Source organism: Solanum stenotomum, chromosome 10, assembly GCF_019186545.1.
Source record: "Solanum stenotomum isolate F172 chromosome 10, ASM1918654v1, whole genome shotgun sequence".
Classification (NCBI taxonomy): Eukaryota; Viridiplantae; Streptophyta; class Magnoliopsida; order Solanales; family Solanaceae; genus Solanum; species Solanum stenotomum.
In genome coordinates, this window is record NC_064291.1 from 39,951,268 (window position 1) to 39,973,051 (window position 21,784).

General features: G+C 34.4%; 3 protein-coding genes and 1 pseudogene across 3 annotated transcripts; 3 read left to right on the top strand and 1 right to left on the bottom strand.

Moving 5' to 3' along the window:
- Positions 1–4,271: 4,271 nt before the first annotated feature.
- On the top strand, positions 4,272–6,326 carry LOC125842969 (uncharacterized). Its single transcript, XM_049522235.1, has 2 exons — positions 4,272–4,447; positions 4,859–6,326. The coding sequence occupies exons 1-2, from the start codon at positions 4,272–4,274 to the stop codon at positions 6,324–6,326; spliced, it is 1,644 nt and encodes a 547-aa protein (XP_049378192.1).
- Positions 6,327–6,395: 69 nt separating this feature from the next.
- On the top strand, positions 6,396–6,887 carry LOC125842970 (uncharacterized). Its single transcript, XM_049522236.1, has one exon. It carries the CDS (start codon positions 6,396–6,398, stop codon positions 6,885–6,887), a length of 492 nt encoding a protein of 163 aa, XP_049378193.1.
- Positions 6,888–7,381: 494 nt separating this feature from the next.
- On the bottom strand, positions 7,382–10,585 carry LOC125842971 (serine/threonine-protein phosphatase 7 long form homolog). The gene is made up of 5 exons (XM_049522237.1): positions 9,806–10,585; positions 9,433–9,627; positions 8,916–9,356; positions 7,622–8,330; positions 7,382–7,404 (listed from the first exon to the last, which is right to left on the bottom strand). The coding sequence occupies exons 1-5, from the start codon at positions 10,583–10,585 to the stop codon at positions 7,382–7,384; spliced, it is 2,148 nt and encodes a 715-aa protein (XP_049378194.1).
- A 4,273-nt stretch (positions 10,586–14,858) lies between these two features.
- The window catches only part of LOC125842005 (protein RRC1-like), a 36,116-nt pseudogene continuing 29,190 nt past the window's right edge, over positions 14,859–21,784 (top strand).

Sequence of the window (21,784 nt, forward strand, 5' to 3'; positions counted from 1 at the left end):
AAATAAATAATTTAAGGATCCATTAGCAATTTCCTTATTAAGAAGGAAGACATATTACTCATTATTTTATTTTATTTTACCAAATATACGAGCAAGTAAAAAAATCTGCTAAAGTAAACAAATCAATCAACGCTAGTCAATCAAGCATTCAATCAAACCTTTTTTTACCAAATATGAAGCAAGTAAGAAAATCCGGTTAAAAGCTTAAATAAGGTGTGAAAATGTTCCCCTAACGTATATTTTCCTTATTAAGAAGGAAGCCAAAACTCGCCTTATTTTAATTTATTTTTACCAAGTATAGACAAGAAATCTGCCCACTTTTAATTAAGGTAAAAGAAAATCGATTACTCATAATACACCATGTAAAGTCATCAAGGAGAGAATATAATTTAAGCCAACCATAAATTGATACACTCAAGCAAACAGACATAATTAGTCAAGACAAAATAAAATTATTGCCCAAAATAACTTCACATATTAAAATAATTTATCACAGTTAGACAAAAGCAAGGTTGGCAGGCAATATGCATTCAAATCTGTCAAGATGCTGACTTAACTAAAATACGAAGATCATCAGTGAATCAATCACAGAGTATGATAATATATATTTGCCATAAGCCAAATTCTAAAGTTAAAAGTAAATCAGTTAATTAGATTCAAATTAAGCCACAATTAAGCTATTATTTAAAATAAAGGACATAGTCCAATTAGAGTATTAACATGCTCAAGACCCATAAATTTAAACAAACAAGATCGAATAGGTGTACCTACCATGCGTGGCCAAATAGAGCTGTTGGTATAACAGATAAGTTCACATATACAAGCAAAATCAGAGGAAATCAAGACATCGCTCGCTGGCAACAATCGACAACTACACGCTAATATTCTTTTCATATAAGAACATGTAATATTCAACCGAAAGAAAAGCAATATTATAGCAACATTAAAACATTGAACAAATCAAACAAGTCTATGCATAATGATATCTCAACAGGGCCAAACTATAATGTGAATAAACTAATCTTACGGTTGCAACTAATCCAAGACTCAAACATGCATTTACACAAAGAGATGGACAATTAGCATTATGAGATAATTAGATATTACCAGCAGATTTTAAACCAACTCGGTGAACTAGACACTAGCAAGTTAACAAGGATGCAAAGCCAAAGAATTATCAACCCCAAAATTTGGGCATACAGATCATAAATAAATGTCTATTTTCAAGCATTCCAAAATTATAACAAGCATACTAGAACAGTAATAGGAAATCATGGTCGAAATAGAAAACTAATATAGTTGAATAGACGAAGTAATAATTGATTTTAAAATACCAAAGACGGATCTGTTGAGATCCATCTAACGACCCAAAGTTTGGACTTCGCTGGAGCTACTGTTTGTTGTCCGAAGACGCTGCTGGACGGAGCAATTGTTGCTGCTGTTTTCTCGATGAGCTGCTGCTGCTGTTGCTGTCACGGAGCTACTGGAGTTGCTAGTTTTTGCCGTTGTCGCTAGTTGCTGCTGCTTGTTGGAGTCGGTTGGAGCTGCTGGTTGCGTTGGTGGCTGCTGGAGTGCGCCTCACTGGGCGTTGTTGCTGGTTCTTGCGCCGGCCAGATCTGTTCGATGGTGGCCTCGCGTGGCTGCTGGTCAGTATGAGGAGAAAAAAAAGGCGGAGAAGAAGAAGGGAAGAGAGGGAGGTGGCGCCAGAGATGGCGATTCTCTCCGAAAGACGAAGAGGACGAAGGGGAATGGGAGAAGGGGAGGCGGCGGATTTTTAGAGATGAAGGGGAGAATGAATAATTTTTAGGGTTTAGGAGTCTTTTAGTGTTGAAATAGGAAAGATGGAAACTTGATCTCATCTGTTGATTTAATAAGAGATGAGGGGCTAGGATTTGATCTTAGGTTTTGATTAAAGGATAGACGGTTGAGATTAAAAGATGAAAGTTTTAAAATTAGGTTGAATTGAATTTGAAGTGGCTAAAATTGAAATGGAATTGGCTAGAGTTGAAATGAAAAGTGGCTATAATCTAAGTAAAATTGGAATTGAATAGGCTAGAATTGAAAGGAAATAGAATAAAATCGGCTCAATTTTAAATGATTTTGAGGAAAACTAAAGAAATGCTATTTAACTAAATACTACACAACATTATAACTAAAATTACTTAAAATTTTTAAAACGTTTGAATTATTTCGAGTTTTACTATTAGTTTTTTTTAAAAAAAATATTTTAATAATATTTACGATAATTTTGATAAAGCATGCGTATTAAAATATATAATTTTTAGACAAAATCGACTAAAATTTTATACTCAAAATATATTTTAAAAAAAACGTATTTAATCGAATAGCATTCACAAAAGGATTAAAGGTCGGTCAAAATTGGGTGTCAACATATATGAGATATATTGACTCTCTCGCTTACCTCTCTCCCTGTGTATTTGTATTTTAGAATATATCTGATATCTCAAATACATATATCTAGTGTGATTCACATGTATATGGGATACACTTACTCTCTCGCTCGCCTCCCTCCATTCTCGCTCGGCTCTCTCCGTATGTATTTGTATTGCATAGTGTATCTGATAGCAAATATATATATATATATATATATGTGTGTGTGTGTGTGTGTGTGTGTGTGTGTGTGTGTATCTAAGTTGAACTCTGATATGAAATTATTAATAGATAATATATAATTATTTTAAATTATAGGGAGAATTAATAAATATGACGGGAATATTTGTATAATTAGGTAGTTTGTTTTATTAATATAAAATAGATTAAAAGAATTGTTACTAGAAGATGAAAACAAGGAAATTAAGTATAATATCGTACACCACAAGAAGAGTCAGTGTTATGAAGTCAAATATGAAGGAAAGTCACTAAAAATGACTATAAAGTGTATACAAAAAGTCTATTGATAAAAATATATATAATTTGTATCTATATTCTGTAAAAGTGAATATGAGGTATATATGTAAAGTCCATTGATGAGAATATTTATATGAAAATCCTCTAGTCTTCATAGAATTGAAGGTTGATGTAGACCCTCATAATGGATAAGCTATAGCTAATTCTATAGGGTGATGCATGTCGTCAGTGAAACAAAGGGAGGTGAACTTTTCTCCTACCAGCTAAAAGATATAACATCCACTTAGTATGCATAGTGAAAACTGATTCGTGGAGAAGAAACACCTTCTACCGTATGAGATAGTTTTATAAATGCGTTTCTTGATCACCTTTTACTAATGAAGTAGAAGAAAACTAAGGTTGAAGAATTCATGAACGTCAAGTAGGGTAAGAAAAATGTGAAGGAGTATAGCCTTAAGTTCACTCACCTTTCTTGGAGCTATTGACCAAAACAAGCTATTATTTGATTCAATTCACCAAAGTAATATGAAACTTTAAAATTTTATAAAACTAGTATAAACGTTGTTGGTAGTAACGTATTAGGCTTTATTTCATTTTAAAAAAATTAACGGACTAAAAATAGTTGGGAGATAGAGTTAAAACAGATTTACGTTACTATCAGTAACGTTTTAGGCTTAAAACGTTACCATCAGTAACGCGTCTCTGCAAATCTGCCACTTTGGAATCTTTGTACCAATTTCGTTATTACGAAGAACGTTTTAATGATAAAACGTTACTCCTAGTAACGATTCTGTTGAATCAAATCACGTCTCCCAACTGAGAATCTTTGTACGAAATCTGACATTAAAGTCGTTACTGTGAGTCACGTTTTAAGACTAAAACGTTACTCTGAGTAACGATTCTATCGAATCATGTCACGGGCTCTGAAGATGTCTTATTGATTTGATCTACCAATAAAACGTTACTATACGTTACGTTTTAACTTTAAAACGTGACTGACAGTAACAACGAACTGTTAAAGTGTTCCTTTTACAATTTGACCATGGATCATTATAAGAAATGGTGGTGTAGAATGTTTAGCACACTCCAATAATTTTCTACAAAGCTTCTGTTTATGTGCCCTATTGTTGAATCAATACTCACAAAATTTTAATAGGTAAGTCTTGTCAATATGTTGTAATGTATTTATAAAAACATATTTTTAATAACTATAATGCATCTCATTTTTGTGTGTAGGATTTTTGATGGCTAATTTTGAAGATAACGTGATGATTGCTTTGTATTGGGGTGGTGAAATAATCACTGAAATGAATGAATTTCGATATAACGAATGTGCTAGAATGATTGTAAGCATGTCTATTTCGACCAACTACGTTGAATTAATTAAATTGTTGCATGAGAAAATGGGGACTGATGGAGAAAATATTCAATTAAATATTTCTGGAAAATATCCATGCTCATTTCAAGGTAACATTACAAGATTTATTGAGTTCAAAATTGAGAATGACCAATCTTTGCTTCAATTTTTTGCCATTCCTCAGAAATTTTTGAACAAGATTGATATAAATCTTTTGGAGATGTATATAAGGTTTAGACCAATAAATCAAGATAATCTATTTCGAATGAATGATCAACATAGTTATCATATGAATTTATTGGCTCAAAATTATGGATTTGCCACAATCAGTCAGCCTCATTATGCATACAGTGCAATACATGGTATCCATCAATCATTTGGTGTAGGCCTTAACGAACATGAAAATCGATCATTTGTTGAATGATCGAGTAGTCAAAGACATATGGAGAGTAGCCATAATCAATATGAAACCAGGTAGAGTAATCTTTTCATATAAAAAAATACTAATTCTATTTAGTAGCATGAATAATTAATTATTTTCATTTTATGTATTTCATGAAATTAACTTCTTTTTTTTCTACAGAGAAGATGAAGCTACCTTTGATTTGCGTAATATGCACATGCTCAAAGCAGTGATGAAAATTCGGAGGAGGATGAACCTTCAGAAGATGATGGAGAGAGTAAAGCCATTGAAAGTGAATCCGATGAAGATATTGGGGATTTACCTCAAAATAATAGTGGGGTAAATCTTCAAAATCAATTTGATCAGGATGTATCTGAAATGCAAAATAATGATATACCTTACTTTACAACATTGGAGAATGGGGAAGATATTTTTATCTCTACTCGTGAATCCGAAATGAAATGTTGTTCTGTTTGGTCCGAGGATGCAAAAAAAGATTTAGAAAAAGATATGTATTTTAGCAGCAAAGCTAAGTTGAAACGAGCTGTGACAATTTGGAGTTTGCGCAAAAATAAAGAATTCAAGGTTGTAATATCAACTAAGAGCATATGGACTGTGAGATGCATGTTTTTTGATTCATTGGGTTGTCCATGGTTTCTTCGAGGTCGGAAGGTTGGAGGTAGTCTTTGGAAGATAGGAAAATATTTTAATAATCATAGATGTGAGACTGAAGGGCTTACAACGGGTCACACTAACTTAGATACCAATTTAATTGCATCTTTGTTTTTAAATCAAATACGTAAAAATCCCAAATTGTTGGTAGTGGATGTCATTTCTAAGGTTCATGAAAAATTTGGTCATCAAGTAATATATAGAAAAGCGTGGCTTGGGCGTCAACGTGCATTTACATTGGTATATGGTGATTTTCAAAAATCATTTAGTGAGCTTCCTAAGTTTTTTGCAGCTTTTCAATACTTTAATCCTGAAACAGTTGTGGAATGGAAACACGAAGAGTCAATGAGTTTGCCAGAGGTAAAAACTTTCAAGTTTGTATTTTGGGCTTTCAAGCCATGCATTGATGGATTCCAAACTTGTCGTCCTGTTATTTCAGTAGATGGAACTCATATGTATGGTAAATATGAGATAAAATTGTTAATTGCTGTTGGAGTTGACGGAAATGATAACATTCTTCCTCTTGCGTTTGCTATTGTTGACAAGGAGTCGAAAGTGGCATGGAAATGGTTTTTTAGGAAACTGAGTACACATGTGATAAAGGATAGAGAAGACATATGTATTATCTCTGATAGGGCAAAAGGAATCTTGACTAGTTTATCAGAATTGTGGCAATTTCAGGAGCCTCGGGCCTTTCATCGATTTTGTTTAAGGCATCTTAAAAGTAACTTTCAATCTCAATTTCCAAACAGGGACCTCAGTAATCTGATGTGGAGGGCTGCTACTGCTCATCAAGTAAGAAAGTTTGAAGCTTTGATGTGGGAAATTCAAAAAGAAAATAGAGAAGCATATGAATACCTCATGCGAATTACATTGAACAAATGGACTGTTAGCCATGATGATGGAAAACGATGGGGAGTATTGACAAAAAATCTTTCAGAATCTTTCAACGGACTTCTAAAGAAAGCTCGAAGCTTGCCTGTCACTGCCATGGTTAGACTTTCATTGGAGCAAACTGTTGAATGATATACTCGTAGATGCCAAATAACTCACCAACTTGTTGAGCAAAATGAATTGTGGACAAGCAGTTTCAAAATGAAGTGGGAAAAGAACTATGAAAGTTCAAAAAGACATTTTGTTTATGATTGGAATATATCCACAGGGGTATATGAGGTTAGATCTATACAGATTGATGGTACTGGTGGTAATTCTCACTGTGTTTCACTAAGTGAAAAAAAATGTGATTGTGAAAAATGGGCTAATTTGCACTTCCCGTGTTCACATGTCATGAAGGTTACTGAAAGAATGGGAGCGCTAGCTAGAAATTTTGTCAACGAACATTTCACAACAGAGAATTATGTTGCAACATATTCTGGGTCATTCTTACCGATTGGACACGAGGCATATTTGCCATCGCCAAGTTTTATAATGAGAAGTAATGAATTCTATCGGCGTCTCAATCGATCAAGGACCACTAGAATTCCTAATGAGATGGATTGTGATCCTGCAACATATGGGCGGGCTTGTGGATTGTGTAGACAAACCGGGCATGACAGGCGTCGATGTCCAACTCGAAATCAAACTTAAGTGGGTAGTCTAATTATGTATTTCTTACTTTCAAACAGCTCTAATTATGTATTTTTTAACTTTCAAACAGCTCTAATTATGTATTTTGCTTCATTTCAATTTGTATTTTCATGACCAAGTTCATAGTTCTGAAGCCTTTTAAACTTATACCTTTTAAAATGGCAACACCTTCTGGCAACACCTTTTAAAATAGGCATTGTAAACTTACATTACCATTCTAAAGCCTTTATACTTTTGAAATTAATGTAATCTATTCACAAAGTGAAAATAAATACCCAGATCAAAAAGTGCAATGATTATAATGTTAAGTTACTGTCACCATTCTGAAGCCTTCATACTTTTGAAATTAAAGTAATCTATTCGCAAAGTGAAAATAAATATCCAGACCAAAAAGTGCAGTGATTATAATGTTAAGTTACTGTCACTAAAATACTAATTTACTAATTTTCAGTAGCAGCAAAAATTTTCAGCAGCACCACAAATTTTCAGCAGCATCAAAAATTTTCAGCAGTACTGGCTGCAATTTTCAGCAGCACCAAATTTCAGCAGCATAAAAAATTTTCAACAGTACTGGCTGCAATTTTCAGCAGCACCAAAAATTTTCATTACTTATTCTTTGCTCTTTTTTTTTTGACATGTTGGATAGCATAGTGACCGCCTGTAAAGAAAATATAAATGTTCTATTATTCAAAAAGAGAGTAAAACCAAATAAAAAATGTAAGATGTTAAAATACCAGTCCCACAAGGTTTAAGTTTAATTTTACGCTTCTCCCTCCTTGATGGTTCACTATCTTCAATAGTCACATCACCGCCTTCATTTCCATCATTATCGTCCACATGATGATTCGAGTCCTCTAAATTATTAGTGGCATCAGGGGTCTCAATGTTCCGTGGCACAGGCGATGAGGTAAAGTTTGGCACATTCTCAAAATATTGAGGTTGATAATTATCAACGACATTCTCAAGTGATGAGAGACTTGGATGACTTGATGTTTGTAGAGTCTGTGGCGTCACGTATGGCATGATATCTGTTTGTGACAGTTGATATATCATATTTGATGCATGAGTGGATTCATGAGTGTAACCTCTTGAAATGGAACCAATATTATAATTGGATGTTGTTTGATCATCTTCTGAGGCTGCTTGGGCATTTTGTGTGGCCTGATCCATTTCAACATGTGTTTGTCCTTTTTCAACAGCACGTTCTCTTCTACCAGCAACACCACCTTTTCCTCGCCTACGAATAGGGGGATGTAACTGGACAGATTGTACCACATCTCTTCTATAATCGGCTGACACATGAACCCTGTCAGCCTCATGAACATATTTCAAACAATCAGAACCTTGATCTCGCACCATTTTTCTAAACATGTATAAGGCCTCATATGATGGATTATCACCAAGTGTTTTAGCTTCATCAACCATCGAATGAATATGACGCACCTAAATAAATAAAAGTGAAAGTTATTTAATGTAAAAGATGAAAAAGTGAAGATTTGCATTTCTGTATGTATCCGTGAATCACTGTTGTTCAAAATGGTAAAGATTTATTTTTCCTAACACTAAAAGCTACTCCATTAATCTGACGATTTAGATCGGACTGTCACTTGAGCAATGAATTCACTACCAACTGAAATCTGCAAAAGAGATTTAGTAATAAAAGTGCTACTTAATAAAAGTGAACAAAGAACATCTACATCACATCATCGGTAGCCCCACTTCACTACTCTCACTCTTTTAATTTTCCTATATATATTACCTTAGCATTTTTCTCAACACTTAGCAGTGAACAAAAAACAATGAAAAACTTAGCAGCAACAACATCTACATCACCTCATCAGTAGCCTCACTTCACTACTCTCACTCTTTTAATTTTCCTATAAATATTACCTTAGCATTTTTCTCAACACTTAGCAGTGAACAAAGAACAATGAAAAACTTAGCAGCAACAACACTAAACAAAATAAATGACACGCTAAAATCAATAAAGACAAATTTACAAATTTAAGCTAATGAGGTGGCACATACCATAGTTTCATAGGCCGTCGAATTAGGCACATAACCTTGTTGATTTTGAGGACGTGAATTAGGATTACCAATAACAAGACGAGTAATGCGCTTGAACCAAATAAGATATGGATCATCATAGCGAAGTGATTCATTATTAACCGGTGCATCACAACTATATTGGAGGCGTTGGTTCCAAAATGATAACCACTGTGCATGTTCCAACTCCCAATTTGCATTTGGTCTTCCCCGACGATCATGACGAAAGTGGTTGGAATCAAATGGAAACGGAGTTGGTATAGCTTGTTGTAGTCCAAATTGCCTCATAACACGATCAGGCAAATGAACCTCGACCACATCCCAACAAAAGATTGGAACTCTAACTCGCCATATATTTCGTCCAGCGTGACAATAGGGAGGAAGACTCTCAATTAAGTCATCGGAATACGGTTCCCAAATAAACTACATGAAAAAGGAAAAGAGCAAAGTGAGTCTTTACATTTACAATCTTTATAAATAAGTAAAAATTACATTGTACCTGATCTTCTATCATAGAGTCAAGTGCATCCCTATAAACTTTCAACACATGCTTGGTAGTGTTCGTCCAACTAAGATGCGCAAACCATCTAGTAGCATGTGGACCCTTAGGCAAACCAACATGAGAACTAGTTCTCGCATCTCTCTGGGCAACTATTTGAGGACTGAGGACAGTGACTCTCTCCCACGCCCAAATCTAGGAGAAAGAGTTTTAGGTTTACATCTCTTAAAATTTTCATCCTCCAATAACACTACGGAGACAAATTAAAGGAAGACTATATATAGGGAGAGAAAATATGATATGAGACACATATGTCCAAAACTAGTAACTGTAAGAAATATAAATAAATTATTTGTACAATTATTAGGTATACCTGAAGTAGTGGCAAAAATCCGGCTATCTCATTTTGGGTACTCTGTGAGGCTTTACAAAGAAAATGATATAAGTATGCCAAGGTCGCACTCCCCCAACTATAAGACCCAATTTTATCGATGTCCTCAAGCATAGGCAAGTACATAAGCTTCAAATAACCACCAGATGTATCCGCCATCATCGTACCTGCAATCATCCAGAACATGTAATATCTTGCCTTCTGATTGACCATATCTTGTGTTGCCATGTTCGGCAACTGTGGTTGGCTTAACATGTGTGCATTAAATGCAGCGACCTTGATGGAATTTGTTTTGAAGTCTTCACGAGATGGAACAAAACGTAATAATCTTTGACAAATGTTTTGCCAATCCCCTATGATCCGTATCATTTCATTACCAAGTACTGGATCACCATTCACAGGTAATCCATACAACACCTCTACGTCCTGCAAAGTAATTGTTGCTTCGCCTGTTTTAAAGTGAAAAGTATGAGTTTCGGGACGCCACTGCTCAACTAATGCAGTGATCAAACTACGGTCAATAGCAGGCCGATTAGATTTGTAAACACCATATAATCCAGATAATCTGATTACTTCAAGAACTCGTGGATGAATAGGATATTTCTCTATGAGCTTCCAAAAATTTCCATCTTCTCTCCTCGTATTAAGAATCATATTAACATTTCCTTCCCATATATCTTGTGATCTATGAGTAAGTTGTCCCGTTAATACATTCGATTCCAATGGACCGGGATCTAACTTGTATTCACTATTATTAGCCATAAAAAATACCTATGGAATACACATGAAAGTAAACTTAAATGTTAGCCCGAATTATTATGTAATTTTTTCTTGGCAGCACACTTCAAAAGTGAGGTAAAGTTAACAAAATCATATTTAGAAGTTTTAAGGTCATCCTCTTTAATTTTGAAGTGTACTGATATAAGATTAAAAGATTAAATTGCTTACTGAGAACTCCTAAGTCACCAGTGAGCTGGATCTGAGTGATGCTGGGGTCGTTGGTATTCTGGTCAAGCGCCGCCAAGGATGACTACCTTACTGCAATGGTTACATACATCATATTGATGTAGTGGTTACAAAATACTACACCCAATCTAGTCACCTGAGAGCAAATACAGTTCTGTATTGTTCACATTACAAAAAGGAAGTCAAGTCTTACTGATAGAGCTAATGAAACACTTAGCTTAATAGTGCAACAATGCAAGTGTTACAATTTAGACTTCTAAGCTGAATTACTCATTAGCTACAAAAAAAAATAAAATAGAAGGGTCTCTCTTGTAAAATTGCCTTATATCAAATATTTTAGCGGTAAGATTAATACTTTTTTCCATATAAATTAGAGTAGCTGACAGCGGCAAGAAATTTTGAAATTACTGAGTTAACGATGATAATATATGTGAGATACATAAAAAAAAATAGACATACCTCATCCTTTTAACCATAAAGATGAGACATTTACAAAGGAAAATAATGACCCCTAACCCTTTATAAAATTAGATTTCACCTAATCAAATCTAGATGGACAGAATTATGAACTGTATGTCAGCTAAATTGTGGGAATATTAAGATGATATCCAAGCATTTCTTCTACTATGTAAAGAGAAAACATACCTCAAGCATAACAAAAAAACTATGTTCTATACTTTTCGAAAGATTTACTATAGTAAAGTTGTCCTGAATCTCCCTTTTCCGACAACACCGACGGCGGCGGATTAGGCACAGAGCAACAAGGGTTGGGAACGTCAATGAATCTAATGGGGAGGCTGCATAAGGGTTTTGAAACGCATAACATGGTGATGCGAATGACATCGTTTGTTTTAGTTTGGGGTAAGTTACTTTTTAAGCTTAAAACGTTATGGACAGTAACATTTTAATGTTAAAACGTTACTATCAGTAACGTTTTCAGTCTGTTTACTCCGTCAAATGTTTGTCCTTTTGTCATTTATTTTTTTTAATAAAATAATACCTAATACGTTACTGTCAAGTACGTTTATACTAGTTTGGTAAAAAATTCAAAAAACATACTATTTTGGTGAATTGATTTAAATAATGACTTATTTTGGTCAAAAATTCCCTTTCTCGATATGCTTATGAAGTCGTGTCGATCATGAGGGTAAATTAAGATAAGAAATTTTCTTTCAGGAAAAAGAATACGTGTTCTAAAGGGTATGTTACACTATTGCTTCACAAGAATGTGGAAATTTTCAAACTTCTGATTTATGCTCAGCAAGTTGGGGAAGAGAAGTTGTAGGAAAATCAAAGTAAGAGGCCAAATCAGTTACTGATGGAACTAGCTAGTCATCAAAAGAACGGTAATAGGAACTGGTCATTCTTTCATACAAGGTCTCCAGATTAGCTCCATCGTCATCCAGTGCATCATCACCCATGAATCAAAGTTTGAAGCATCAGACTCAGGATACTATTGTATATTTGTATATGAACTCTTTTATCTTGTCCGCAAAAAGTGTAGAAAGAATCATCTGGTGAGTATCATTATGGTAAAGAAGGGTGTTTTAGATGTGATCAATTGGATCACTTCTTGAAACATTACCCCTCTAGGAAGGGCAATATAGCACACTCACTTCATCATCTGCTCCAACAGGCCATGTTGCTTAGAAAGGTACTACTTTCATGTACATGCGGAGGTCAAAATCACTTGTATACTTTGTCTAGCCTCTAGGATCAAGAGATTCTCCATATGTACGTTGTTATTGATATGTTGAAAGTTCTCTATAAATGTTTATGCATTCCTAGAGCCCAAAACCCACTTTATCATTTTGTAACCTCTTATGTTGTCAGAATTTTATTCCAAACAATTTTAAAAATTCTTTGATGTCTCTATTTCTATCGATCAGTCTATCTTAGTTAAATGAATTTATACAATATACATTTTATTAATCCACCACATAATTAAATACAAAGCCGAATTAGACATAATAATATACTTTAATGTTATTCTAAACATGAATTGATTATATGTTTATTATGCCACAATTGATTACAAAACCCAAATAATAAAATTTTAACCATTCATAAGGTGGGAAGATAAAGGAATAAAGATCGATTCATTTCATATCTTAAAGTTAGAAAATTAATTTTCCATAGGTGTATTTATATTAAAAAGATAAGTGTCAAAAACACATCTAAACTATCTTTTTTTTTGAGTTTCATACCTGAACTATTAAAAACGTGAGTTTAATACTTAAACTATTACTTAAGAAATGCATGTCAAAAAATTGTTCTCGGTGCACGTTAAGTAACAAAGTTCTCGATGCACGTTTAAGTAACGTTTGCTAACGTGAGCTCATCGGCGATGGTACACAAACAACAACGAGCTGCTCCACGGCCACCGGCAAACATGGAAAAGGCTTAAAAAGGTTGAACAGTTACCCTAGACTCAGTAATTGCTCATACACTTTCTCCACTGAAACTAGAAAGCTGGTTACCTGGCATGGGCAACAATGCAACAGTGTTCCCAATTCTGGAGAAATAAGATGGGGCATCGGCTCTGAATGAGACAGAACCTGAGTGTTCCAATGCAGTGCGGACGCTGTTATTCTCGGTTGGGCTGAAGGATACACCACTGGCGGGGAAAGCTCAGTAAATACCTCCCATCACTGCAAATACAGTTTGAGGAAATCGTCAATTACTAGAAGGTATGAAGCTCGCCATTTACCCTCCAATTTTTTTTTTTTTTTTGAAAAGGCTTAAGATGGTTTAGCTAAAGTGTTAAAAGTGGGAAAATGCCCTAATTGGGCATGCATTAGGGAAAATGCCCTAATTCTTCAATCTGTTTTGTTCCTTAATACGAACACATATTTATGAGTTTGAAAACGGGAGAGAACTCAGAGTAATGAGGTTGAAAATTTGCTATAAAACTCAAATAGCAGCTAGTATATTTATGTATGATAAATACACTATATATATAAGTTAGTTACAGTATGCAATTCTGTATTTTCTCAAGCAGATCAACAAATTCAAGATCACCCGCGAACCCATTCTTGATTTGCCATACAGACAGCAGAAAGAGGAAAGGCTGCAGGGCTAACCGGAGAGCTAATGAACGACGTGAGAAAATCGTCCAAAAGAGTTTAGAGTGGGTGCTTTCCGGCGAGGTCTGAATTCAATTTTCTGAGTTCCAAAGTAATCTCCAATTTTCTCTTCAATGTCTCAGCTTATTTTCTTGGAAAAGTTTTGTGGTTTGAGTTGTTGTTTAGATGCTGTTCTTTTGTTTGTTTCCACTGATAATTTGACTGTTTTCTATGTGCTTTTATGGATTGCTTTCTGGGTTTTGGGCAAGTCTTATCTAAAAAGGTGGCATCTTTTGTTCTTAGTGGTACAACTATATTTACACACTACTAACAGGTGGAAACTGACACATATGTCAGAGAAAGTCCCACCAGTAGATGGACAAAGCCAGTAGTAGAAATCCAGGAAGCTGAGAATGAGACTGGATTTTGATTTTATTTATGACATTTGTCTTGCACTTTGCACTGGATATTCTGGTTTTAACTCTCAACCTTAACATGCTAATCCCTATGCCAAGGATTTGTTGACAATTTGTAGTTTAAACCAAAATTTCAGATCTTTCTTTTAACTCGTAGATGGTAATGTCTATAATAAAATTCCATAAGCACCCCAAGTAGTGTTCAGATGGTTTTACTAAGATAGTATGACAAAGTCAAGAGCCCTTGTAGTACAAACTTTGGAAGAACGACTCCCATTTTGAAGAAAATCTTTGGAAGAAAAAAAGAGGGGAAAAGTGCCTTCCAAGTTAGTTGTTGAAATATTACTTTGTTAATGATGTTTTTCTGAACCGAAACATGTTTACCAAAAGTTATGCTTTCCAACTGAAGTATCTGGTGAGAGGATGAGTGCCTGAAACAAGACACCTTTCCAGAAGCATAGAGAAGAGGAAGAGGCAAAGAAAAAGGTATGAGCTATAGCAATTTTGGTTTGTTGTGAAAATGGGATGGATGATTAATGGTCAAGCAATTTCCATTTTGCTCACTATGTATGTCTTCTATTGGCAAAGGGGCAGAGGATGAAACAGCTCGTCTGTATCAAGAGTTTGTGGAATCATTCCAAGTGGACAATACACCAGGTTCCAAAGCATTTATTAGAGGGGGAACCATCAATCCAAATGATAAATTGAAGATGGATTCTGAAGGTCCGTTGCAAGAATCTGTACTATGTTTAATATTCTTCTTTCTTTGATTACGTATATAAGTCTTGTCTTATTAATTCTTACAAATAAATGACTTTTTTATTACATGAACAAATTATTAAACGTATGGACCTTTTCTATTCATTCGATGATGGCAGATGGCAAATCTAAAGATGAGGGGTCAGGTTTATAGAAGGGAAGTAGGTAAACTAATGCTTTTGATTGACCATGTTGCTGTAATTTAGGATGCTGAATACCAAGATTTTCGTGATGATATCACTATTCTTATTAGGCCTTTATATGTTTATGTGTTTCCAGGTTGCTTTGTGTCAGTTAGTCTCCTTAAAAATTTGATTTATGCAAATTCAGTCTTTCTTGGAGGCTTGGACTTTACCTTCAAATTGTAACTATGTTGGTACTATGTGTATATGGAGAGGGAGCTTGGTGCCTCCACTATTTGCTATATGACAATTTCTTATGAAAAAGTCAATTATAGATTGGGGTCACTAACTATTACCTTTGTCAAAAAAGAAAGAAAAGAAGAAACAAAGATTGGGGTCACTAAATTTTCCTTTTGACTATTCCATTAGGAGTTTGATCGCTCAATTGTTAAGGGAAATTTCCATACAAACAATTTCAACGAAATTCTGATGATCAATCTTTTTCTTTTTTCTATTTTTAGTTTTAGAACGATTCAACCTCCAATAAAAAAGACATACCTTTGTAATATTTCGTCTCTTCAACAAGTTCAATAATGACCATAACAACCCTATTGTTTAAGTGTCAGTAGCATAACATTTTGTTAAATAAGGTATACATGTTTTTGCGGGTCCTAGTGCAACTGGTTTGTCTGGAAATAGACGTACCCATATTTTTCCCACATGACTTGTTGTTTGTGTTATTGCTCGTCGACTTGCTTCTATTTGTCTAGGTATAATCCAAGTAGGTTGAAGTGTCTATTTTTGTATATACGCCTAAACGGTCAATAATATCAGCATATGATAAATGGGATCAAACCGATTTACTAATGGGATACCCTAACAGGGCATGAGTTACAGTATCACAAGCATTTCCTCATAGGCATACTCTTCGTGCTCTGTCAGACCTTCAAAGATGTGTGAAAAGAACTTAAATGAAAAACATAATAACATGGATATATATTTATACAAACCTTCTAACCTTAATCGAACTAAGGGTGTTCATTTTTTATTTGAGATAAATTCTAAATTGTTCGAATTGTGTAATCATCAATTACTAACATTCGGTTGAAAATTCCCTCTGCCCCCATAGTCTAACACATCACAACAAAATTGATTTAATATTTATAGCTCATACTTTTTTGTTCTTTTAGAAAAGCAACAGAGTCAATTTTTCCCTTGAACTATTTAATGGCAAGACGTAGTAGAAGCCAACAGAGCCTCACCCTCTTCAGTAGATCTTGAAATCACAAAAATAATGGAGTATATTGATGGGTTTCTTACCATATTACATTTCGATCATGTGCTTATGTCTTTGATTTTAGGATATGAGCTTGAGCTAGCCTTGAAACTGAGCTCATCATTTTATGCATTAGCACCAGACTCCATCACCTCTCTCACATTCTCCCAAATCGTGAAAATTCTTGCTTAGTTAAAATTTCCACTAATGATGATTGTTGGACTGCTCCATACTAATATTTGATGCATCTGGAAACAATGTCAAAGCATACACTAGTTTCTTCCTTTGAAGCACTTATCAAAATCCTCCTACATTTCATCAACATATTGACAAATTTTGATAGATTCCAATTGGTTGGACTCTTTCGTTGGGTCTTTTGTCAAGGAGACTGATAAAAGCAATTCAGTGTGGAGGGCTTTTACCCAAGTTTGAATTCCATCTTTGCAAAAAAATGATTCTGTTAATTATTACCTTCTAAAAAAGTGATTTTGCAAAGTTTTAATTGAGGTGGGGCATATGTGAGGTGTGTGTCTAGCAACAAGGGTATTTTGAGCTAAAAGAAATAGAGGGCAAAATTTTCCTATTTCAAATAGTTTAAGGGTAAACTTGATCCTTTTTCTCTTTGTAAAAGTATGATCTGACGTGTTGTTAGAGACTTAGAGGAAACATAAGTGTAATGGTCTAACAGTGTTCAAGAGCAGAGTACACTCAAATCTTTACTCTTTAATGATTAAGGTGCAAATGAAGAAAAAAGGCAGAATGGTCTGATGGACCCTAATATTTGTGCGAGTTTGTATTCTAAACCCTTTTATTTGATCATTTGTCAACTGAACCCTTAAACTTAATGAAACTCAATATTTTAAGTCATATTTCTGACCATTGACCAAGCTTATGTGGCAACTTAATTATTGAGTTGGCACAAATACGTGATATCACGCGTTGAAGGAGCGTGAACATCAAAATTTACACTAAAAATATTTTTTATAAGAAAATTAAAAATGATTTTTCTTACTTCTTTCTTCTTTTCCTTTCCCACCAACCCTTATTTCTCTCTTTTTTCCCCTTCCCAGCCCTCTCTAATTTCTTTGTTCTCTCTCTTTTTTTTTTTTCACATTTTCTTTCAAATTGAAAAACGATAATGTATTGTTGATGTAGATCTGTGTTTTCTTTCCATTTTTTTGGTAATTTAAAACCCATGAGGTGACAAAGATTCAATAGTTTTGAAGGATGAAAAGTGATTGTTGGATATTTTTGTGAAATTAGGTGAAATGTGTTATGTAAAATTGTGTACAAATATTATTTTATATTGAAGCATTTTAATGGTGATTTATTGGCATCAATGGTGAAAAAGGATTTATGGTGGTTCAAATGATGGTAGATGGTTACATTTGCGAATGATAAAAACTTGGAGAAAAATTGAATTATGATTTTTAAGAACTTGAAGGGCCTTGTCATGGCAATAGACAATGATGGTCTGAAGAAGAAAACAAAACTAAGGAGAATAGAGATGGTGTTAATGGTGGTTATGGGTTGAGAAAGAAGAAGGAAAAGTGAGAGAAATAACTATTTTATTTTATTTTTTAAAATAGAATACATATTTTTGTCTTTTATGGAGTAACATTTTTGGTTAATAATTTAAAAATAGTCATGAAATAATTATGACATGGCATTAATTTATGTAAGAAAGAGTGAGCTACACACATAGTTGGAGGAATTTAAAAGTCTCATTTTAATTGAGTTTAAGGGCTCAGCTGAAAAAGGGTCAAGTAAAAGGGTCTAACATATAAACTCATACAAGTATAAGGGTCCATAAGATCACTTTGCCAAGAAAAAATAATGCAACTCTGGGAAAACAAATTCTAAACTAAACAACACATTATATGGGGGAGAATTTGAAAAATTGCAATTGATGCTTACTTTTAGTAGACGTTTGGAAAGTATTTGGTTGAAGTTGAAAAAGAGTATTTGAAGTTGAAGTTGAGAAAAAATATTTGGAAGTTGAAATTGTGCTTGGAGCAAAAAACAAACCTGATATGAGCTAGTGCAAAGTGAGAAAATTTAAGTCAAAAGAGGAAATACATAATTACCCCATGGAACTTATACCATTTTTTTAAGTAGACACCTTAAGTTTACGGGGGTCCTATTACCCCACGAAACCATCCAAAAGCATAATAAATATATCATTTTGACCCGTTTCAAACCCATCAGTGTTGTCACGCAGGTTGGGCGCGTCAAGGAATAAAAAAACAACATCCAACCAATGTTAAACCACCATGTGGCATTTCCAATTTGAATTAGCTTCTTCATTAAATAGACCATCTTCCCCAAAATTCTCCATTGTTAGACATTGGATTTCTGCAATTTTTCATTTTAATTTTTTTTTGTTTAAAATCTGTGAAATCTGTGATTAGGTTTTGAGGGAGAGATGTCAAATGCAAGCTTGAATCGCATTTGTAATGACGAGAACGATCCAATGTTGCATGTAACAATGCGATGCAAACATGGAGACTTGATACAATTGCAGACGACTTCATGGTCTGAGGACAACCCAGCTAGAAGATTTTGGTTTTGTCCACGCTTTCGTGTAAGTTCGATACATATTTCTTTACTCTTTTTTTTTGTTCAATGTTTCAATAAATTCACTGCGTATGGCCTATTTTAGGAAAATTCATGCAAGTACTTTAGATGGAGGGATCTTGAGGAGATTGATATGCGATCCAAGTCTGTTATTCCAAGATTGGCGAATAGAATTAAGGAATTGGAAGAAGCATTACAATTCTATAAAAGTAAAGAGAAGATAAAATTGTTGGAGAAGAAAGGTGATCAAGTATGTCATGATAAGCTAATCAAGAAGAAGAAGATGATGAAATGTAGCATCTTGAATTGGAAGCTTATCATAGTGTTTGTCGCAGTATTTTTTCTGATTTTAGGCATTAATAAGAATGTAAATGCTGGAAAATGTAGTTGTATGCCATTGGAATTGCCTTAGTTGTTATTTGTTGTTTTCGTTTATGTTTGGTTGTGTAATACATTGGAAGTTTGTTGTAGTTGCTTCTTTTTTCTTGTTTAAGGCAAGCTTATTTGGTTGTGTAATACATTGTTGTTTTTGTTGATATTTGGTTGTATAATACATCTATTCTGTGTGATATTGTGACCATTTAACAGTATACAAAACATTGTAATCTCTTCTGCCAACTTCCTTTCATACTTGATCGAAAGAGAATAATCAGAATGGCAATCATTGTGACAAAATGAGAACTTCATTTCATTCTTACTGAAAGTTTGAAGTTGATACAACTTGATTAAATATTACAAAGAAGAAAGTTGCATAAACAAACTTGGCAAAACACAATTGATACCCAATAATCCACCAAAATATAGTTTGGTATCAAGAAAAGTGTAAATAACACAATAATAACCAAACACAAAAAAAAAAAAAAACCACAAAGTCAACTATTTTTTAGTAGTTGAATTGCTTTGGCTTTCATTAATAGCAGCAGTTGCAGACCTTGTTTGAATTCTTTTTTCACCCTTCATTTGTTCAAGTCTATTACTCGTAATGGCTGATTTTCCTTTCCATTTCACTCCAAAATGTGGTTGATAGCCAATATCTCCAGTAACTTCATCAGACCTCCTTGAAACTCTTGTACCAATGTCAACAACTCTACTACTTTGCATTCCAGGCTGTATAAATAAACCACAAAGGTTAATAAAAGTGTATGAAAAATCATCATCACCAACCAATAACAATTGTACTTACATTAACAGTTGTAAAACCATCATCACCAATCAATACTCCAAATCCTACCATCCTTGACCTTTTAAAAGGTCTTGAAGATTGTCCACCACTAGTGCCTTCATTCTCATGATTTTTTTGAGGCATACCTATTCCTTTGCATTTTCCTCTATTCGTTCCTTCATTCACTTGGTTTTGGTGAGGCATCCCTCTTCCGTTGCTTGTGTTTTCATTTTCTTCTCTTCCTTGAGGCATTCCCCTTCCTTTGACGCCCCTTCCTCTGCCTCTTTCTTGAGACATTGTCTGTGTGCTCTCCTAGCTTTCTTGAGACATCCCCCTTCCCTTGGCCCTTCCTCTTCCTCTGCCTCTTCCTTGAGGCATTGCTTGTGTGTTCTCCTGGCTTCCTTGAGACATCCCTCTTCTCTTGGCCCTTCCTCTTCCTCTACCATTTTCATTATTTGATCTGGCCTGATTAATATAATACAACATATTAGTATATATTCAACTACATATTAATGACAATTGATACATTTACCTGTGGTTGAGTAGAAGTTGTTGCAGTTTGAGTTGGAACAGTTGGAGGAATAGGACAACCTCTTTTATTGTGGCCCTTTGTATGACAATTGCTACAAGTCATAATAGGTCCACATTTGCTAAGCTTACCAGTTCTCTTTGTTTCATTTGCCTTTCTTTTTAGTTTTACTTGGTCTTCTAGGCAACTGTTTAACTGCTGGTGGTTAAACTGTTGGATTAACAGATGCTGGCCACATATTCATATTGTTCATTGGCTGGATAACATATGCATATGTCCTTAGGTAGGTTTCCTTGTTATAACAGCTGGCCACATAATGAATTGGTTCATATTGCTTGTACTGTAAGGCAGCAACACCATGAGGACAAAGTATGCCCTTAAGCTGCCAAGCTCTGCAACTACAAGTGCGCCTAACAATGTCTACACAATGTGTAAAGCCTTTGTCTACAACCTCAAAACCCCTTTCTCCATTCCATGTATGTTACATTGCATTGACTTATTAATGTTTTGTTGTAAAATCTTGAAAGCCATGGGAGAAATATCAGTGACCCATGTGTTTGAGAACTCTCGCAATTGACCAATTATTTTCATCATCTTTATCCTAATCTCTTCCAGCATTGTAATGATTGTCTTGTATCTTGCAGACAATATCCATGAATTGAAGCTCTCTGCCATATTGTTATCAACCGAGTCACATTTGCTATGTTCTTTGAAGTATTTTTTACACCACCTTTCTACATTGTAGTACAAAAGACCATCCAAGCAGTCACTTCCCAATTTCTTCATAGCATCTATGTGGTCCCTCAATTCAGCTTCAAATGTAGATTTTGCAATCTTCCAGAAAACATTTCTTCTCTCTATTCCCTTCCAATTTTTGCACCAATTTGCAAGGACATGTCTAGCACACATCCTGTGTTCAGCAAGTGGTAATAAATCTTCCACTGCAATTTCCAGTCCCTATTAAAGAAAGAAAATAAACATATAAAAGAGTTAATGTGAATCAAAAAGTATATAGAATATAAGATGAATGTGTATTAATAACCAAGGACATACCTTTTGCATATCAGTAATCAGGGTAAGTTCATGTCC